The sequence below is a fragment of the Aquarana catesbeiana genome, linkage group LG01 (genome assembly GCF_042186555.1).
Source record: "Aquarana catesbeiana isolate 2022-GZ linkage group LG01, ASM4218655v1, whole genome shotgun sequence".
Lineage (NCBI taxonomy): Eukaryota > Metazoa > Chordata > Amphibia > Anura > Ranidae > Aquarana > Aquarana catesbeiana.
This window is the reverse complement of record NC_133324.1, coordinates 904,707,882-904,723,912: the sequence shown is the minus strand read 5'-3', so window position 1 is coordinate 904,723,912 and position 16,031 is coordinate 904,707,882. Positions and strand designations below refer to the sequence as shown.

Sequence of the window (16,031 nt, the reverse complement as noted above, 5' to 3'; positions counted from 1 at the left end):
AGATATCATGGTATGATTACAAAAAAGTGTTCTAACCATAATATTGCAGGGTCAGCATCACATGGCATCCAGTTTAAGAGGGAGGGAGGGAAGAAAATGGTTAGCGACCGGGGTCCAGACCCGAATATCAGTGCCGCTACCACAAGACCAAACCCGTCAGCCAATCAGGACCGGACACAAAGGGCGTCACGTCCGTCAGTTGGTGTTGATATACAATATGTTTTATTGTGTGTCTCTTTTTTTGTTCTTTTCTATAAATTGTTCCTTAGACAGATATACACATCACCTCCAGCCCCTGAAGAAGAGGTCGCAACCAGTATAAAACCTCGAAACGCGTCGGACCTGCACTGTCAATTAGCTCCTTTTGCTGAAACAGCTCCTGTGGGGTTAAGTGTAGCTCTGTCGATCTGTCTTATATACCTTTGTTGTATCACCATCATTTGTAAATTTTGGCATCCATTTTGTTTTCATTGTTGCTTTTCATTAATATGTGTCATGCTTTTAACTTTTTGATATAATAAAACCAAATATTTTTTATACTTTTTGATATATTCTTTGAGACTTCCGCCCTTTAAAATCCCATTTAAGAGGAAAAAACCTTCTATTGTATACTCAGAGTGCAAGTGGATCCCTTGTTCTCGCCACAAAGTTGTCAAACCTCTTGTAGAACCTGGGCACCAATAGATCTACGTCCGGCGTACCCCATCTTTGGCATATGGCCAAAAAGACATCGGGATGTAGAGACCATTCTCCTGGCAACAACTGTTGACGGCTCAGAAAATCTGCCTGCCAATTTTCCACTCCTGGAATGTAAACTGCAGATAGGCAAGGAACATGTTTCTCTGCCCAAGACAGAATATGGTCCACCTCCCTTTGGGCAGCGTGGCTTCTGGTGCCCCCTTGGTGATTGATATAGGCCACTGCTGTAGCATTTTCGGATTGTATCCTGACAGGAGCATTCCGCAAGCTGGACGTCCAGGCTATTAGAGCCAGACGTACTGCCCGAATCTCTAGGATATTAATGGGCAAGGTCTTCTCGGACTCTGATCACTTCCCTTGAATAGTGTTCTCTTCTAGAACTGCTCCCCAGCCCATAGGCTGGCATCCGTTGTTACTACTTTCCAGGAAACTGGAATGAAGGATTTCCCCTTCTGTAAATTCCTGGTTATCAACCAACAGTTGAGACTCTGGCGTACTTTTGGAGCAAGATTCATTGGATAATCCAAGGCTTGGATACGTTTGTTCCAAGCAGACAGAATGCTGTGTTAAAACAATCTTGAATGAAATGGGCATAGGGAATGGCTTTGAAGGAAGCTACCGTCTTCCCTAGTAGTCTGATGCAAAGGCGAATGGAAGGACCCTTCGTTTCCTTGACAGCCTGGACCAGCTCTCTTAGAGCGTTGACCTTTGCCTGAGGTAAGAACACCCTTTCCTGGGTTGTGTCTATGACCAGGCCCAAATACTGCAGCCTTCTTACAGGCTGTAAGGATGATTTCTCTAGATTGAGAATCCAGCCCAGGTGTCTCATATAATGACTGTTCTGGACAACCCTAGATTTAACCCTGCTATTGACTGATCTACCAGTAGCAGGTCATCTAGGTATGCTATTACTGCTATACCCTGCCCCCCTAGTCTTGCTAGTAGCGGGGCTAACACCTTTGTAAACAGTCGGGGAGTGGTGACTAACCCGAAAGGCAAGGCCACGAACTGAATGTGTCGCTGCTCTACTGCAAACCGCAGGAACTTCTGGTGAGCGGCAAATATTGGCACATCTAGATATGCATCCTTGATATCTATGGATGCTAGAACCTCTCCTCCCCGTAGGGTGGAAACAACTGACTGAATCGACTCCTTTTGAAAGGAGCAGATGTTTAGGAAGTGATTCAGATTCCTGAGATCTAGAATGGGTCTGACATCTCCATTTGGTTTTGGTACCGTAAAGAGATTTGAATAAAATCCCATGTCCCTCTCTTCTGCGTGAACCTCTATTATCACTCCCTGACACAGTAATTGGCCCAGTGCCAGAAATAAGGACTTTTTCTTTACTGGGTCCTTGGGAAAGTTTGATTTTTGAAAACGCGATGGTGGAAACTCTTGGAACTCTAGTTTGTAGCCTAGGGGTACTACAGAGAGGACCCACTTGTCTTGTATTTCCTCTTGCCAAGTTTCTGAAAACCACCACAGTCTTCCCCCCACTCGATCGAGCGGGGGTGCCCCTTCACAAGGAAGCCTTGGGATCCTGTTTTGTGGACTTCTGGCCCCAGGGCTTTTTGTAGCCCTGTGTCTGGTTATGAGGCTTACCCTTTGCCCCTGATGGTGGAGGCCGTCGATATTGCCTGGAGGCTGTTGCCCCAGGCATAGGAAGGGAAGTCTTGAAAGAAGGTCATCTATTCTTTTTCTTAACCGGCAGAAGGGTACTCTTAACCCCAGAAATATTTTGGATATACTTATTCAAATCTTCCCCAAACAACCTTTCTCCATGAAAGGGAAACCCAGTCAAGAGCTTCTTGCATGGTAACTCGGCTGACCAATTTTAAGGCGAGACGCCTGATGGATGGAATCCTTGATACAGTCCACTGCAACGTATAGGGCCCTAGGTAGCTCAGCTAAACTTTGGGCCTCATCAGCTTGAGCAGGAACTTTTTTAATAACCTGCTTGAGTTCATCCCGAAAGGATTGACAGATGCCTATTGCTGCTACTGCAGGCTGTACCACCGCACCGGCTACAGCAAATCAGGCTTTTAGTAGAGATTCCAACTTTTTATCAGCTGGATCTCTAAATACTTGTACATTGTCCACTGGACAAGTTAAACTCCTATTCACAGAGGAGATAGCAGCATCCACTGCTGGCAAATCCCATCTCTTTGAGAACTTTTTCTCCATAGGATAAAGAAATTTAAATTTCTTAGGGGGAGAAAACTGCTTATCTGGGTGATCCCAATCAGCATAAATCAGTTGCTCCAGTAACGGGTGCATAGGGAAAGCATGAGAACCATGTGGGGGTTTTAGCGAACCCAAAGAGGAGAAGGAAACCTCATCCACCTCTACAGGAGGCAACTTATATCCAGAGCGGACCAAGTCCGTAAGGGATTGAATTAGCAATTTCTGAGATTGCGAAGTTGAGAAAGGTTCTTCAGATGCTGAATCCTCAGAAAAGGTGTCACCTGAACCTCCTTCCCTCAAAGGTACCCCACTATCATCTACCCATTGTTGTTCCAAAACGGGAAGGTCAAGGGCAGGAAAAGGGGATCTGCTGCGTTTTCTCACCTCCTGGGATGATGATGCGAACAAATCGGCTATTTTTCCCTCCAAACCAGCCAGAACCAAGGCTAAATCATCCTTAGTGACGAATGCAGAAGCTGACATGTTGGGGGTAGCCACCATGCCTGTGAGACAAGATGGCTCAGATTTGCCAGATGTTCCAGGTCCTTCAAGAGAAGATGGAACTGCGGGTGTGCCACTAGGAGCCTCAGGCTCTGACTGCAGCGACTTTGCACTCCCCCCTGATGAATTACGCATCCTATGGGCAGACAAAGTCCTAAGCACAAAAAAAGGAGAGGTACTAAACAAAATGCATCTACTGCCAAGCTTTAGTCTAGCAATCTACATAATATGCTGCTATAAATGCTCAGTCTCAATGCTGAGTAAACGTGCCCCTTGGAAATGCCTGTATCCACACACCTATACAGCTTACATGCCCTTGTGCGCTCTGTGTCCTTCCGTCAGCCAACCAAACACTCCCAGAGTGTAAAGCTTTTAAGAAGTGAGCCTTGTGCTCCACGTGTACACCGGCAGCCTTTAAGCCATGCACCCCGCAGACTTAGGCCCCCTTTTTTTTTTTTTTTTAAAAGAATCCCTTTCCTGTGTTCTGCACAGAGATAGCCGGGCCTGTAGTGAGGGCGGATCGAGGGGGGGGTCTTCAGCAGGGGGTTCCTGACCTCTCTGAAGGTGGATGGTCCCCCCAAACCCCTACTGATGGCTGACAGAGCAGGAGAAATATCAATGCTGCCACAGGAAGCCTTTGCTGACATTTGAGCACATCACAGGGGAAGCATGGGATGCTGGAAGCCAGGTATGTAGCTTTTACACCCTCTAGTGGCAAAACACAGGCAAGGAATCGCATACTCACACCAGAAAGATCAAGTGAATCATATATATATATATATATATATATATATATATATATATATATATATATATATACATTCCCTGTCTTTCTGACTCACCTGACTTTTTTTTTTTTTTTCGAAGCTCTGGGGAAATTTCCCTTGCAGGAGGAACAGCCTGTTTGCCTTTGGTAAATCAGCTCCCCATCTCAGATTAGGATGGTGACATTTCACAGGTGTAAGGCCAGCTACTCTAGCTCTGCATCACATCATTGCTTGTGTATGGAACTTGGATATATCACCAGTTCCCAAACTGGTTGCATAGGTTTATTAGCTAGAAACAAAAAGCAACATTCAAATAATTTCACATACGATAACAGCTGTAAAAGCTGAGTCTTAATAATTCTTTGAGAACCACAGCTGGGTAACACTAATACTATGGTACGAATGCCACCCCTGATAAATAGTACTGTAAAATAACCAAATTACAAATTACAGCATGCAAAACAATCAAGACTTTATTGGGCAGTTGATCAATATGCAAACACAGGGACTTTTCCAGGAACTGTCCCAGAAATTGCAATTGCACTGTGTTTGCGATCTGCTGTGGGTGTCAATACAAAGTTAACGACACACATTGCAAACGCAGATCGCTTTGCCTGCAGCGGGTCACATGATACAAAGCAACCATGTGATCCGGTTGCTGTGCAGATCCAAAAAAGGTGTCTGCACCTCTTTGGTGTGATGGGGTGCGATTTGAGCCCATTCAAAATGAATGGGCTCAAATCGCACAGCACTGGATCGCATGTGAATTCCGCAGGAATGCGGTGCTGTTTCTGTACGATTCACATGCAGGTTGTAGTGTGAACTGGGGCTTAACATTCAAAAGTGAAGTGAATGGACTTTCCCAAATGAAAACCACATATACTGCTCCTTCAAATTTTCCCCTCCTTCTCCTTCGAATTTTCTTGTGGTTGGGAACGAATACCGATTTGACCACACTAATGGTTATACAATTGAACAGACGTCCTTAGAACAAACATTTTTAAATAGAATTCTTCTAGTGTATGGCCAGCCTAACGACGTATTAAGTGCCGGTTTAGCACAAAGCTTGTCCCTACATCCAAAACTTGTATACCAATGGTACTGCAGTTCTTCAAAATCTATTTTGGTCTTTCATAAAATTACTAAATAATCTATTATTCTAACCCCTGTATTTAAAACTGGCCACACAGAATCCAACTGTACAACCTCTACCGAGAACCATGTAGTGTGAACAGGTCCTGATTGGAATTGAGGCACATTGTATGGGTAGAGCCCGTGCACTACATAGGTGGTACCACTAACAACATGTGTCCAGCTTTAGAAGAAGGTAAATTACACCATCTCTTGTGTCATTACCAGCGTTGTGTGAGAAAAGATGACATTATAATACATTTCAATGTTTTCTTTGCAACACAAACTAGATGTATTTTTTTTTCCATTTTTATATGTTTATTCATTTCAGAAAAAGAAACAACAAATAAAATACATCACTTTCCGTGATAGCACAGTCAGCTATGGTATTAATAACAGAACAATATTCTCCTAGCCAAAGAATTATATCCCATTTGTTCATTATATATCATCCTGTCAGTCAAGCTAATTTCCTCACCCTGGTCATGCACCCAGTAAACCCCGGCCCCAAATTCGGGGTCCCTAAGTGTGTACAGAAATTCCCATAAATAAGTATTAATCGCCTACTCTCTCCCACAGAGGGGAAGAGAGAAAAAAAAAACACAAATAGTTTTCCTCCTCTCCTCCCCGTCTGCCCCCCTGTCCACCCCCCCCCACCTCCAAGAGGCATTAACCAGAGACATACACCACATTCCACCCCTAAATCTGACTAATTGAAGGAATATAATTCCCTCATTCTTTCAACCTTGCTAATTGTTGATTGTCTCCGGTACCTTTTCCCAGCCCCAAATATCTTCAGAAAGCTTAGTGTAAAATCAGAGGAAGTATTGGCACTATTTATATTCTTTGTGTCCCCGATACAAAACCAGAGAGATAATTAATTTGCATCTCCTTCATAACTGACTGATTCTGAAGTGTGCTTTTTCATCCGGAGATGGAAATAATGGTGATACGCACCATGTACCTTGGTTTCCACCATTTAGAAATGTTTTTGTACAGCCTCAGAACTAAGATTTATCACTGTGGCGCACTTTTGGTGCTGGAACCTCTCTAGAAATCAAACGTAAGTACATGTGTAAATGTACCTTTCACATTGTGCCTTTTTTTGTATTCTATAAGACATTTTTTCCTTGCAGATCCAATTGATGTTTTTGTTACCATAATGTGCCGTTAAAGATGTCTAGGCCATTTATTGTATAATATTTTAATCTGTTTATCTTATGTAGCTATTGAATGTATGTGCATTTGTGATAAACCTTGCACTGTCTTCTCATTTTCTAGTTATATAATTTTGTAACCAATTTTAATCACATGACACATTATTAATGATAGAAAATACTTTAAAAATATAGGTAAAAAAAAAAAAACTATTACTGCATAAAACAATGAAGGGAATTTATTTAGCAATTTTTAGTTGAAAATTAAGATAAATAGGACAGCAGTATAGTTTTTTTTTTTACTGTGCACATAGAGGAAGTATCTACTGTGATAAATGTTTTGGCTTTACAACTACTGTTTGGGTCAAATCATGTAAGTACAAATAATTTAATATTTATATATATATATATTATATTAATATTTATTGCTATTTTAGATTTATCGTATTCATGTTTTTCATTTTCTCAACACATCTTTATCAGGCTTTGTTGAAAAAAAAAAATTATTTTCTTTGAGTATGTACAAAAATATAATTGTGTTCAGTTTTTTGTACAATATGCATTGGGGAATATCTACTTTTTTAGAGGTTATAGATGTTGGTCAAAACAACCTCAACCAGGGTTCTGTGGAACCCTAGGGATCCTCCAGAGATTGCTAGGGGTTCCTTGAGCTGTGGCTAGTGGACCTCCCGTCCAATTGTTCCAGCATAATCCCATGTCCATTGGCACTCTTGGATGAGCCAGGAGGAGACCAATCATTTTTTAGCTGTCTGTAAGCATGGCATTCTGACCACCATTGTAAAGAGGGTATTCTTCCCATTGACCACCAATGTAAAGAGGGCTCTTTTTCCATTGTCCCCTACTGTAATGGCACTCTGACCACCACTGCCTTCTTTCCATTGACCACCACTACAGGGGGGGGACTTTTGCCGACTGGCCCCTAATTGGTTAGTTTTTGCAAGAGTTCACTGGGACCTGAAAACTATTTTAAGGGTTCCTCAAAGAGAAAAAGGTTGAGAAAGGTTGATCCAGGGTGTTTTTATCTAAAATGTAATAGCATTTTATATCTGGAAAATAGAAGTGATAATTTAATTGCCACTGTAGTTGAAAAATTTGACTTCTCTACAGAAAAAATACTTTCTTAGACATTAAAAAAGTTCATTGAGAGCCCTAATTAAAACATTCATGCAATAGTCTATAAAAGTCAAAACAGATTTTTTTACATTCTAGTGGGGGTTTTTGTACAGTTTGTATAGGGGAAGTATCTGCTGTGGAAAACTTTTGGTGGTGGAACTACTGTAGAGATTAAACCTAAGAAAAAAAAAATGTTGAGTACTTAAGTATTGATAAAAAGTTTTTTTTTTTATTAAATAACAGTGACATTATTTATTAGAATATGACATCAGTAGTTGAGTAATTGGGTGTTTCCAAAGTTAGTGAATGAAAATGTTACTATTTTCTTGGACATGAAGTAAGATGGACTTGAAAAAGTAAGTTTATGCCTTTAAAAATTTTTTTTAGTATTTTATATAAGTCAAAATAAAAATGTTGACATTCTAGTGGTCAAGGTAGCTAATTGCACTGAAAGTTTTTGTAGTGTGTATAAGGGAAGTATCTACTGTGGTACACTTTTGGTGGTGGAACTACTGTAGAAATTAAACGTAAGTAAAAATAGTAGTTGAGTAATCAAGTATTGGTAAAAAGTTTTATTTGGTATTTTATCAAATGGCGGTTGCATTATTTGTTAGATTTTTAGATTATTTTTTATGAATCATTGAGTATTTCCAAAGGTAAGTGAATAGAAGTTATTTGAAAATGTTACAACTCTCTTGGATATGAAATAGGATTGACTTGAAGAGTAAGTCTATAACTTAAAAAAAAATGTATTTATTATTTTATAAGTTAAAACAAAAAAGTTGATATTCTAGTGATTCAGGTAGCTAATTGCAGTAGAGGTTTTTGTACCGTGAGTATAGGGGAAGTATCTACTGTGGTACACTTTTGGTGGTGGAACCCATGTAGAGATTAAACGTAAGTAAAAAAAAATCTTGAGTAATTAAGTGTTGGTAAAATTTAGTTTTTTTTTAAATAATAAATAGGAATGGCATTATTTATTATAATATGACAGTAGTAAGTAAATGAAAATGTTACTATTTTCTTGGACATGAAATAAGATGGACTTGAAAAGTAAGTTTATACCTTTTTAAAAATGTTTTTTTTGGTATTTTATACAAGTCAAAATAAAAATGTTGACATTTTAGCAGTCAATGTAGCTAATTGCAGTAGAGGTTTTTGTACAGTGAGTATAGGGGAAGTATCTACTGTGGTACACTTTTGGTGGTGGAACCCATGTAGAGATTAAACGTAAGTAAAAAAAAAATTTGAGTAGTTAAGTATTGGTAAAATTTAGTTTTTTTTTAAATAATAAATAGGAATAGCATTATTTATTATAATATGACAATAGTAAGTGAATGAAAATGTTACTATTTTCTTGGACATTAAATAAGATGGACTTGAAAAGTAAGTTTATACCTTTTTAAAAATGTTTTTTTTGGTATTTTATATAAGTCAAAATAAAAATGTTGACATTTTAGCAGTCAAAGTAGCTAATTGCAGTAGAGGTTTTTGTACAGTGAGTATAGGAGAAGTATCTACTGTGGTACACTTTTGGTGGTGGAACCCATGTAGAGATTAAACGTAAGTAAAAAAAAATCTTGAGTAGTTAAGTATTGGTAAAATTTAGTTTTTTTTTAAATAATAAATAGGAATTGCATTATTTATTATAATATGACAATAGTAAGTGAATGAAAATGTTACTATTTTCTTGGACATTAAATAAGATGGACTTGAAAAGTAAGTTTATACCTTTTTAAAAATGTTTTTTTTGGTATTTTATATAAGTCAAAATAAAAATGTTGACATTTTAGCAGTCAATGTAGCTAATTGCAGTAGAGGTTTTTGTACAGTGAGTATAGGGGAAGTATCTACTGTGGTACACTTTTGGTGGTGGAACCCATGTAGAGATTAAACGTAAGTAAAAAAAATCTTGAGTAGTTAAGTATTGGTAAAATTTAGGTTTTTTTTAAAATAATAAATAGGAATGGCATTATTTATTATAATATGACAATAGTAAGTAAATGAAAATGTTACTATTTTCTTGGACATGAAATAAGATGGACTTGAAAAGTAAGTCTATACCTCTTTAAAAAAAAATTTTTGGTATTTTAAACAAGTCAAAATAAAAATGTTGACGTTTTAGCAGTCAATGTAGCTAATTGCAGTAGAGGTTTTTGTACAGTGAGTATAGGGGAAGTATCTACTGTGGTACACTTTTGGTGGTGGAACCCATGTAGAGATTAAACGTAAGTAAAAAAAAATCTTGAGTAGTTAAGTATTGGTAAAATTTAGGTTTTTTTAAAATAATAAATAGGAATTGCATTATTTATTATAATATGACAATAGTAAGTGAATGAAAATGTTACTATTTTCTTGGACATGAAATAAGATGGACTTGAAAAGTAAGTTTATACCTTTTTAAAAATGTTTTTTTTTGGTATTTTATACAAGTCAAAATAAAAATGTTGACATTTTAGCAGTCAAAGTAGCTAATTGCAGTAGAGGTTTTTGTACAGTGAGTATAGGAGAAGTATCTATTGTGGTACACTTTTGGTGGTGGAACCCATGTAGAGATTAAACGTAAGTAAAATAATCTTGAGTAGTTAAGTATTGGTAAAATTTAGGGTTTTTTTAAATAATAAATAGGAATGGCATTATTTATTATAATATGACAATAGTAAGTAAATGAAAATGTTACTATTTTCTTGGACATGAAATAAGATGGACTTGAAAAGTAAGTTTATACCTTTTTAAAAAAAATTTTTTGGTATTTTATACAAGTCAAAATAAAAATGTTGACATTTTAGCAGTCAATGTAGCTAATTGCAGTAGAGGTTTTTGTACAGAGAGTATAGGGGAAGTATCTACTGTGGTACACTTTTGGTGGTGGAACCCATGTAGAGATTAAACGTAAGTAAAAAAAAATCTTGAGTAGTTAAGTATTGGTAAAATTTTGTTTTTTTTTAAATAATAAATAGGAATGGCATTATTTATTATAATATGACAATAGTAAGTGAATGAAAATGTTACTATTTTCTTGGACATGAAATAAGATGGACTTGAAAAGTAAGTTTATACCTTTTAAAAAATGTTTTTTTTGGTATTTTATACAAGTCAAAATAAAAATGTTGACATTTTAGCAGTCAATGTAGCTAATTGCAGTAGAGGTTTTTGTACAGTTAGTATAGGGGAAGTATCTACTGTGGTACACTTTTGGTGGTGGAACCCATGTAGAGATTAAACGTAAGTAAAAAAAAATCTTGAGTAGTTAAGTATTGGTAAAAAGTTTTTTTTTTTTTTTTTTAATTAAATATCAGTGACATTATTGTTAGACTATGATATCAGTAGTTAAATAAACAAGTATTTCTAAAGGAAAGTGATTGAAAATGTTACTATTTTCTTGGACATAAATAAGATGTACTTAAAAAGTAAGTTTATATCTTTTAAAAACGTTTTAATATTTTATACGAGTCAAAATAAAAATGTTGACATTCTAGTGGTCAAGGTAGCTAATTGCAGTGTAGGTTTTCGTACAGTTTGTATAGGGGAAGTATCTACTGTGGTACACTTTTGGTGGTGGAACCCATGTAGAGATTAAACGTAAGTAAAAAAAAATCTTGAGTAGTTAAGTATTGGTAAAAAGTTGTATTTAATATTAAATAGCAGTGGCAATATTTGTTCAAATATGACATCAGTAGTTGAATAATTGAGTATTTCTAAAGTGTAGTGAATGAAAACGTTACTTTTTTCTTGCACATGAAATACGATGGACTTTAAAAAGTAAGTTTACACCTTTTAAATCTTTGCTTTAGTATTTTATAAAAGTTAAAATAAAAATGTTCACATTCTAGTTGTCAAGGTAGCTAATTGCAGTGGAGGCTTTTGTACAGTGTGTATAGGGGAAGTATCTACTGTGGTACACTTTTGGTGGTGGAACTACTGTAGAGATAAAACGTAAGTAAAAAAAAATAGTTGAGTAGTTAAGTATTGGAAGAAAGTTCTATTTAATTTTAAATAGCAGTGGCATTATTTGTTACAATATGACATCAGTAGTTAAATAATTTAGTATTTCCAAAGTGAAGCCAACTATGTTCTTGGGCATGAAATAGGATGGACTTGAAAAGTAAGTTTGTACCTTTTACATTTTTTTTTAGTATTTTAAACAAGTCAAAATTAAAAAGTTGACATTCTAGTGGTCAATGTAGCTAATCACAGTGGAGGTTTTTGTTCAGTGTGTATAGGGGAAGTGTCTACAGTGGTTCACTTTTGGTGGTGGAACTACTGTAGAAATAAAACGTAAGTAAAAAAAATAGTTGAGTAGTTAAGTATTAATAAAAAGTTTTATTTAATATTTTGTATAATAGTAGTGGCATTACTTGTTAGAATATGACAGTAGTTGAATAATTGAGTATTTCTAAAGGAAAAGTAATTAAAAGGTTATCACTTTCTTGGACATGAAATAAGATGAAATTAAAAAGTAAGTTTGTAAAATGTTCTTTAGTATTTTTTACAAGTCAAAATAAAATATTGACATTGAAGGTGAAGGTTTTTATACAGTGTGTATAGGGGAAGTGTCTACAGTGGTACACTTTTGGTGGTGGAACTACTGTAGAGATTAAACGTAAGTAAAAAAAAATGTTGAGTAATAAGATGTTAGTAAAATGTTTTATTTGGTATTTTATCAAATAGCAGTGAAGGTTTTTGTACACTATGTATAGGGGATATAATTACAGTGGTACACTTTTGGCGGTGGAACTACTGTAGAGATAAAACGTAAGTAAAGAAAAAAAGTAGTTGAGTGATTAGTTATTGGTAACAAGTTTTATTTGATATTTATATTTCTGTTACAAAAATATTTTCATGCCTATTTTTTACCCCAAACACTCTGTGCAAACCTGCTTGCAAAGTCAAACTAAGTCATTCTCAGTTGACTAGAAAGATTTTTCAGTGATTATTATACTTTTTGTTTGCTATTTTTCAGTGATTATTATACTTTTTGTTTGCTATTTTTTTTACATATAATTATTTTTATACATATTTATAAAGCAGTGAATGTAAAATTCACCAAATATTTACTGCAGGTGAATTCTCCAGGTGCTTATGTTCTAGATTACAGGGAATGATTAACCACCTGTGAATGACTGGTGGTGTCACATCCAATGCTTTATAAATACACCCTAAGCATGTAATTCTTAAGAAGAGGCATTAATTTGATGAAAATTATCACTAGTATACAAAGTAACTTTGGATTTCAGACACTAATTTAATTGCACAGTCAAATACAAACAGTCATGCTTGTGAATCAATATATCTTGTCTTTTTTATAGTATGACTACAATAAATAATATGTAATTATACAATGGGGTAGATTTAATGAAATAATAGAGATTGTTTACTTAGAAAAATGAAAGGTTCACTTTGGAATCTGTAGCATCAAACATCCAATCAATCATCCAATCATGTGTAAGCAAAAAATCTTTTTATTTATTTAATTAATTTTTATTTCTCTCACTTATGATTGGATATAAAAAAGGAATACAGTGTCACCTTATTCACTACCTAAATGGCCATTACCACTTGTAATTGTCAAAAAGCTGAAGCTGTGTTCACTGGTAATATTCAATAACGAGTGAGGGGAATTGAGTATATGAACATGCACTTTCCAAAGTGAAAATTCACTTTTAAATATTGAACATTCTGAGAGGAAATCAACCCCGAAAGCTTGATTGCAAAATTCACAAATTTAGTTAATTAAAAGAAAGTAAGTAATATACTTATTAGAAATGATTTATTACAGCAGAAGAATATTCACTTAGACCAAGGAGGTATTGATAATTTCACTCAATCACGTGCAAGGGAAAATCGTATTTCACTTTGCACATGATTGGGCATTTTAATATTTTCCACAACCCAATTAGTTCAAAATCATGTAATATAAATAGAATAGAACAGAACCTTTTATCAGTCTTATTTAAACGTTGCTATAACTATTGTTAAAATAAGTTATTAGGATGAGTGCAATTTTCAAAGGAATCAATTCAAGTTTTATACAAAAAATATAATCAATTAAAGTATCTTCCATACAGTAATACAATAGCAAAGACACTTAGACCGCTGATATAGCTCTACCTTTAAAAAGCACACAATAGTAAGATTGCCAAGGAAGATTACAGGAAAAACTGATTAAAAAAACAAATACCCTTATATTAGATGAAAAGAGCAGACCACCTTAAATCATATGCTCTAAATGTATACTGTATAGCACTAAAAAAAAGTCTTATATTCATACACTATTGACACATTTTAGAAAATGGAGTTCTTCATACATATTCTGCAAACAGACAAAAAGACAATGTGAGCCTAACAGTGCATGAGTCAAAAGCCCCCATTTAAGGGCCCCTTAGGAATGTTTTTATAATTCAACATCCATACCCTGTAACTAATCTACATTCCCTGTCTATAATTTATTTGATTCAGGCTTGGCTATATTAGTTGCTCAATCTTTCTTGGTACTTTTTTTTTTTGGTTAACATTTTTCTAAAGATTGCATTTTAATATTCTCCAAGTTATATAGATGACACGCATTTGAAAAAACACCCAGTGCAGAGTGAATGAGAAATTATCGAATTGTTTCAGCTTTTGTATTTTGGGCTCAAATGATCCCAAAAACTGTAAATTATTAGATCTGGAAATGTGCTTAATGTCATTTAATATTCTCCAAATCTCTAGTACAATGTGAATGAAAATGTACTATATTATATTAAGTTATTTCCACATTTTCTTTTTCTTCAGGAGGTGAAAATGTCAGACCTACTGTTTCTATCTACTGTCCTTCAATGGAGCAGAGGAATTCAGGGTCAGCAAGTTCTGTGTGCTTAATTGACAAGTTCTATCCAGGAGGTGCCCAAGTGACATGGAAAGGGGACAACAGAGTCATTTCCAGTGGTGTTGATACCAGTGACAAGATAAGGGATACAGATAACACTTACAGTATGAGCAGTACACTTACTATGTCCAATGAAGAATTTAGACAATATAGTACTATGACTTGTGAGGTCACACATCCAACATTAACACCAGCGCTGGCCAAAAGTTTCCAGACGTCAGAATGTACTTTTTAGGGTCCAAGAACATCCTAAGGTCCCCCCAGTGAAAACTTAGGAGTGTTTTCTCCATGTTTTTTGTATTTAAAATATTGCATATATTATGTTGATTTTTCACATAATACAAGTTTTTTTGCCTTGTGATCAGATATGACAAATGCAATGTTATCTTGTTATTTTAAAGCTTCTTATCAGTTCAAAAAAAAAAAAAAAAAGTATGTATGTTTTGCTTTTGTCTTAATATGTCAGAAAACTAAATAAAAAATTATTCTGCTTCATTCCAGTCTTTGGTATTATAATTATCATTATTATAATTATTTTAATGTTGTTATTATTATTTACTAAGTTTATTTAAGGAGTGTGTTGCTATAAAATAAAATTAATATTAATATTCAAAGTGTAAAATAAACTCACAAGGGTACATTTATCAGCAACAAAAAACTCACTTAAAAAAAAAAAAACTTTAGCAGGAGTATTTTTTAAACCAAAGGGTCAATTTAAAATGGAACACAGGTACCACTCTCCACTGGGCACTGCAGAATTACTTGACACTGCATCCTGCATTTTACACTTCAATTATAAAATGTAGGTTACATATCTTACAGCAGGGAAAAAGCAATGGGGGTTATTAAATTGACTAGAAAAGTTGAACAATTGGGGATTTTTTAGAATGTAGCAGCTAAGCAAAATTAGGCACTTTCTTGGACAGGAGAAAAGATACATTTGAAAAGTAAGTTGCAACCCTAATTAAGAAAAAACTTTATTTAACATTTTATATGCCTTAAAACAAAGTTTTTTTTACCTTCTAGTGATCCACTAGGCTTACTGCAGGGAAGGTTTTTGTACAGTGTGTATAGGGGAAGTATCTACAGTGGTACACCTCTGACTGTGGAACTACTGTAGAGATGAATTGTAAGTAAAAAAATAATAGCTGAGTAATTAAGTATTGGTAAAAAGTTCTTGTGATGAAATAATTGAGTATTTGAAGGAGCAGTAGCTAAAAAAAAATTACTGTGGTACTTTCTTGGACATGAAATAGAATGGACTTGAACGGTAAGTTGGCATCATTGTTAAAAATAATGTATTTCATTAGTCAAAAATGTTTACATTTGCATGGTCAATTGTTTATACCTATCATTTACTCAAAAAATATAGATATGTCCTTTAATTTTAGAATATAAACAGCATTATAATCTATTATGGGATTTAAACTAACATATAACAAACAACATAAGGACAAAACAGTTTTTTCTAATAAATTATACTTTCAATAAAAATAAAACAGATCACCATTAGCTACCACAATCTGAGCCATAATAAATATTGAATTATCTCACTGAGAGCCCATTCACACAGGGGCAACACGACTTGCA

General features: G+C 35.1%; 1 gene segment (V, D, J or C); it reads left to right on the top strand.

The window, feature by feature from the left end:
- LOC141119572 (Ig kappa chain V region Mem5-like) overlaps positions 1-14,936 on the top strand; it is a 321,474-nt gene extending 306,538 nt beyond the window's left edge. Inside the window, 2 exon segments of the V gene segment in view lie at positions 6,314-6,345; positions 14,348-14,936. Of these exon segments, the coding sequence occupies positions 6,314-6,345; positions 14,348-14,676 (361 nt within the window).
- The last annotated feature ends 1,095 nt before the right edge of the window (positions 14,937-16,031 follow it).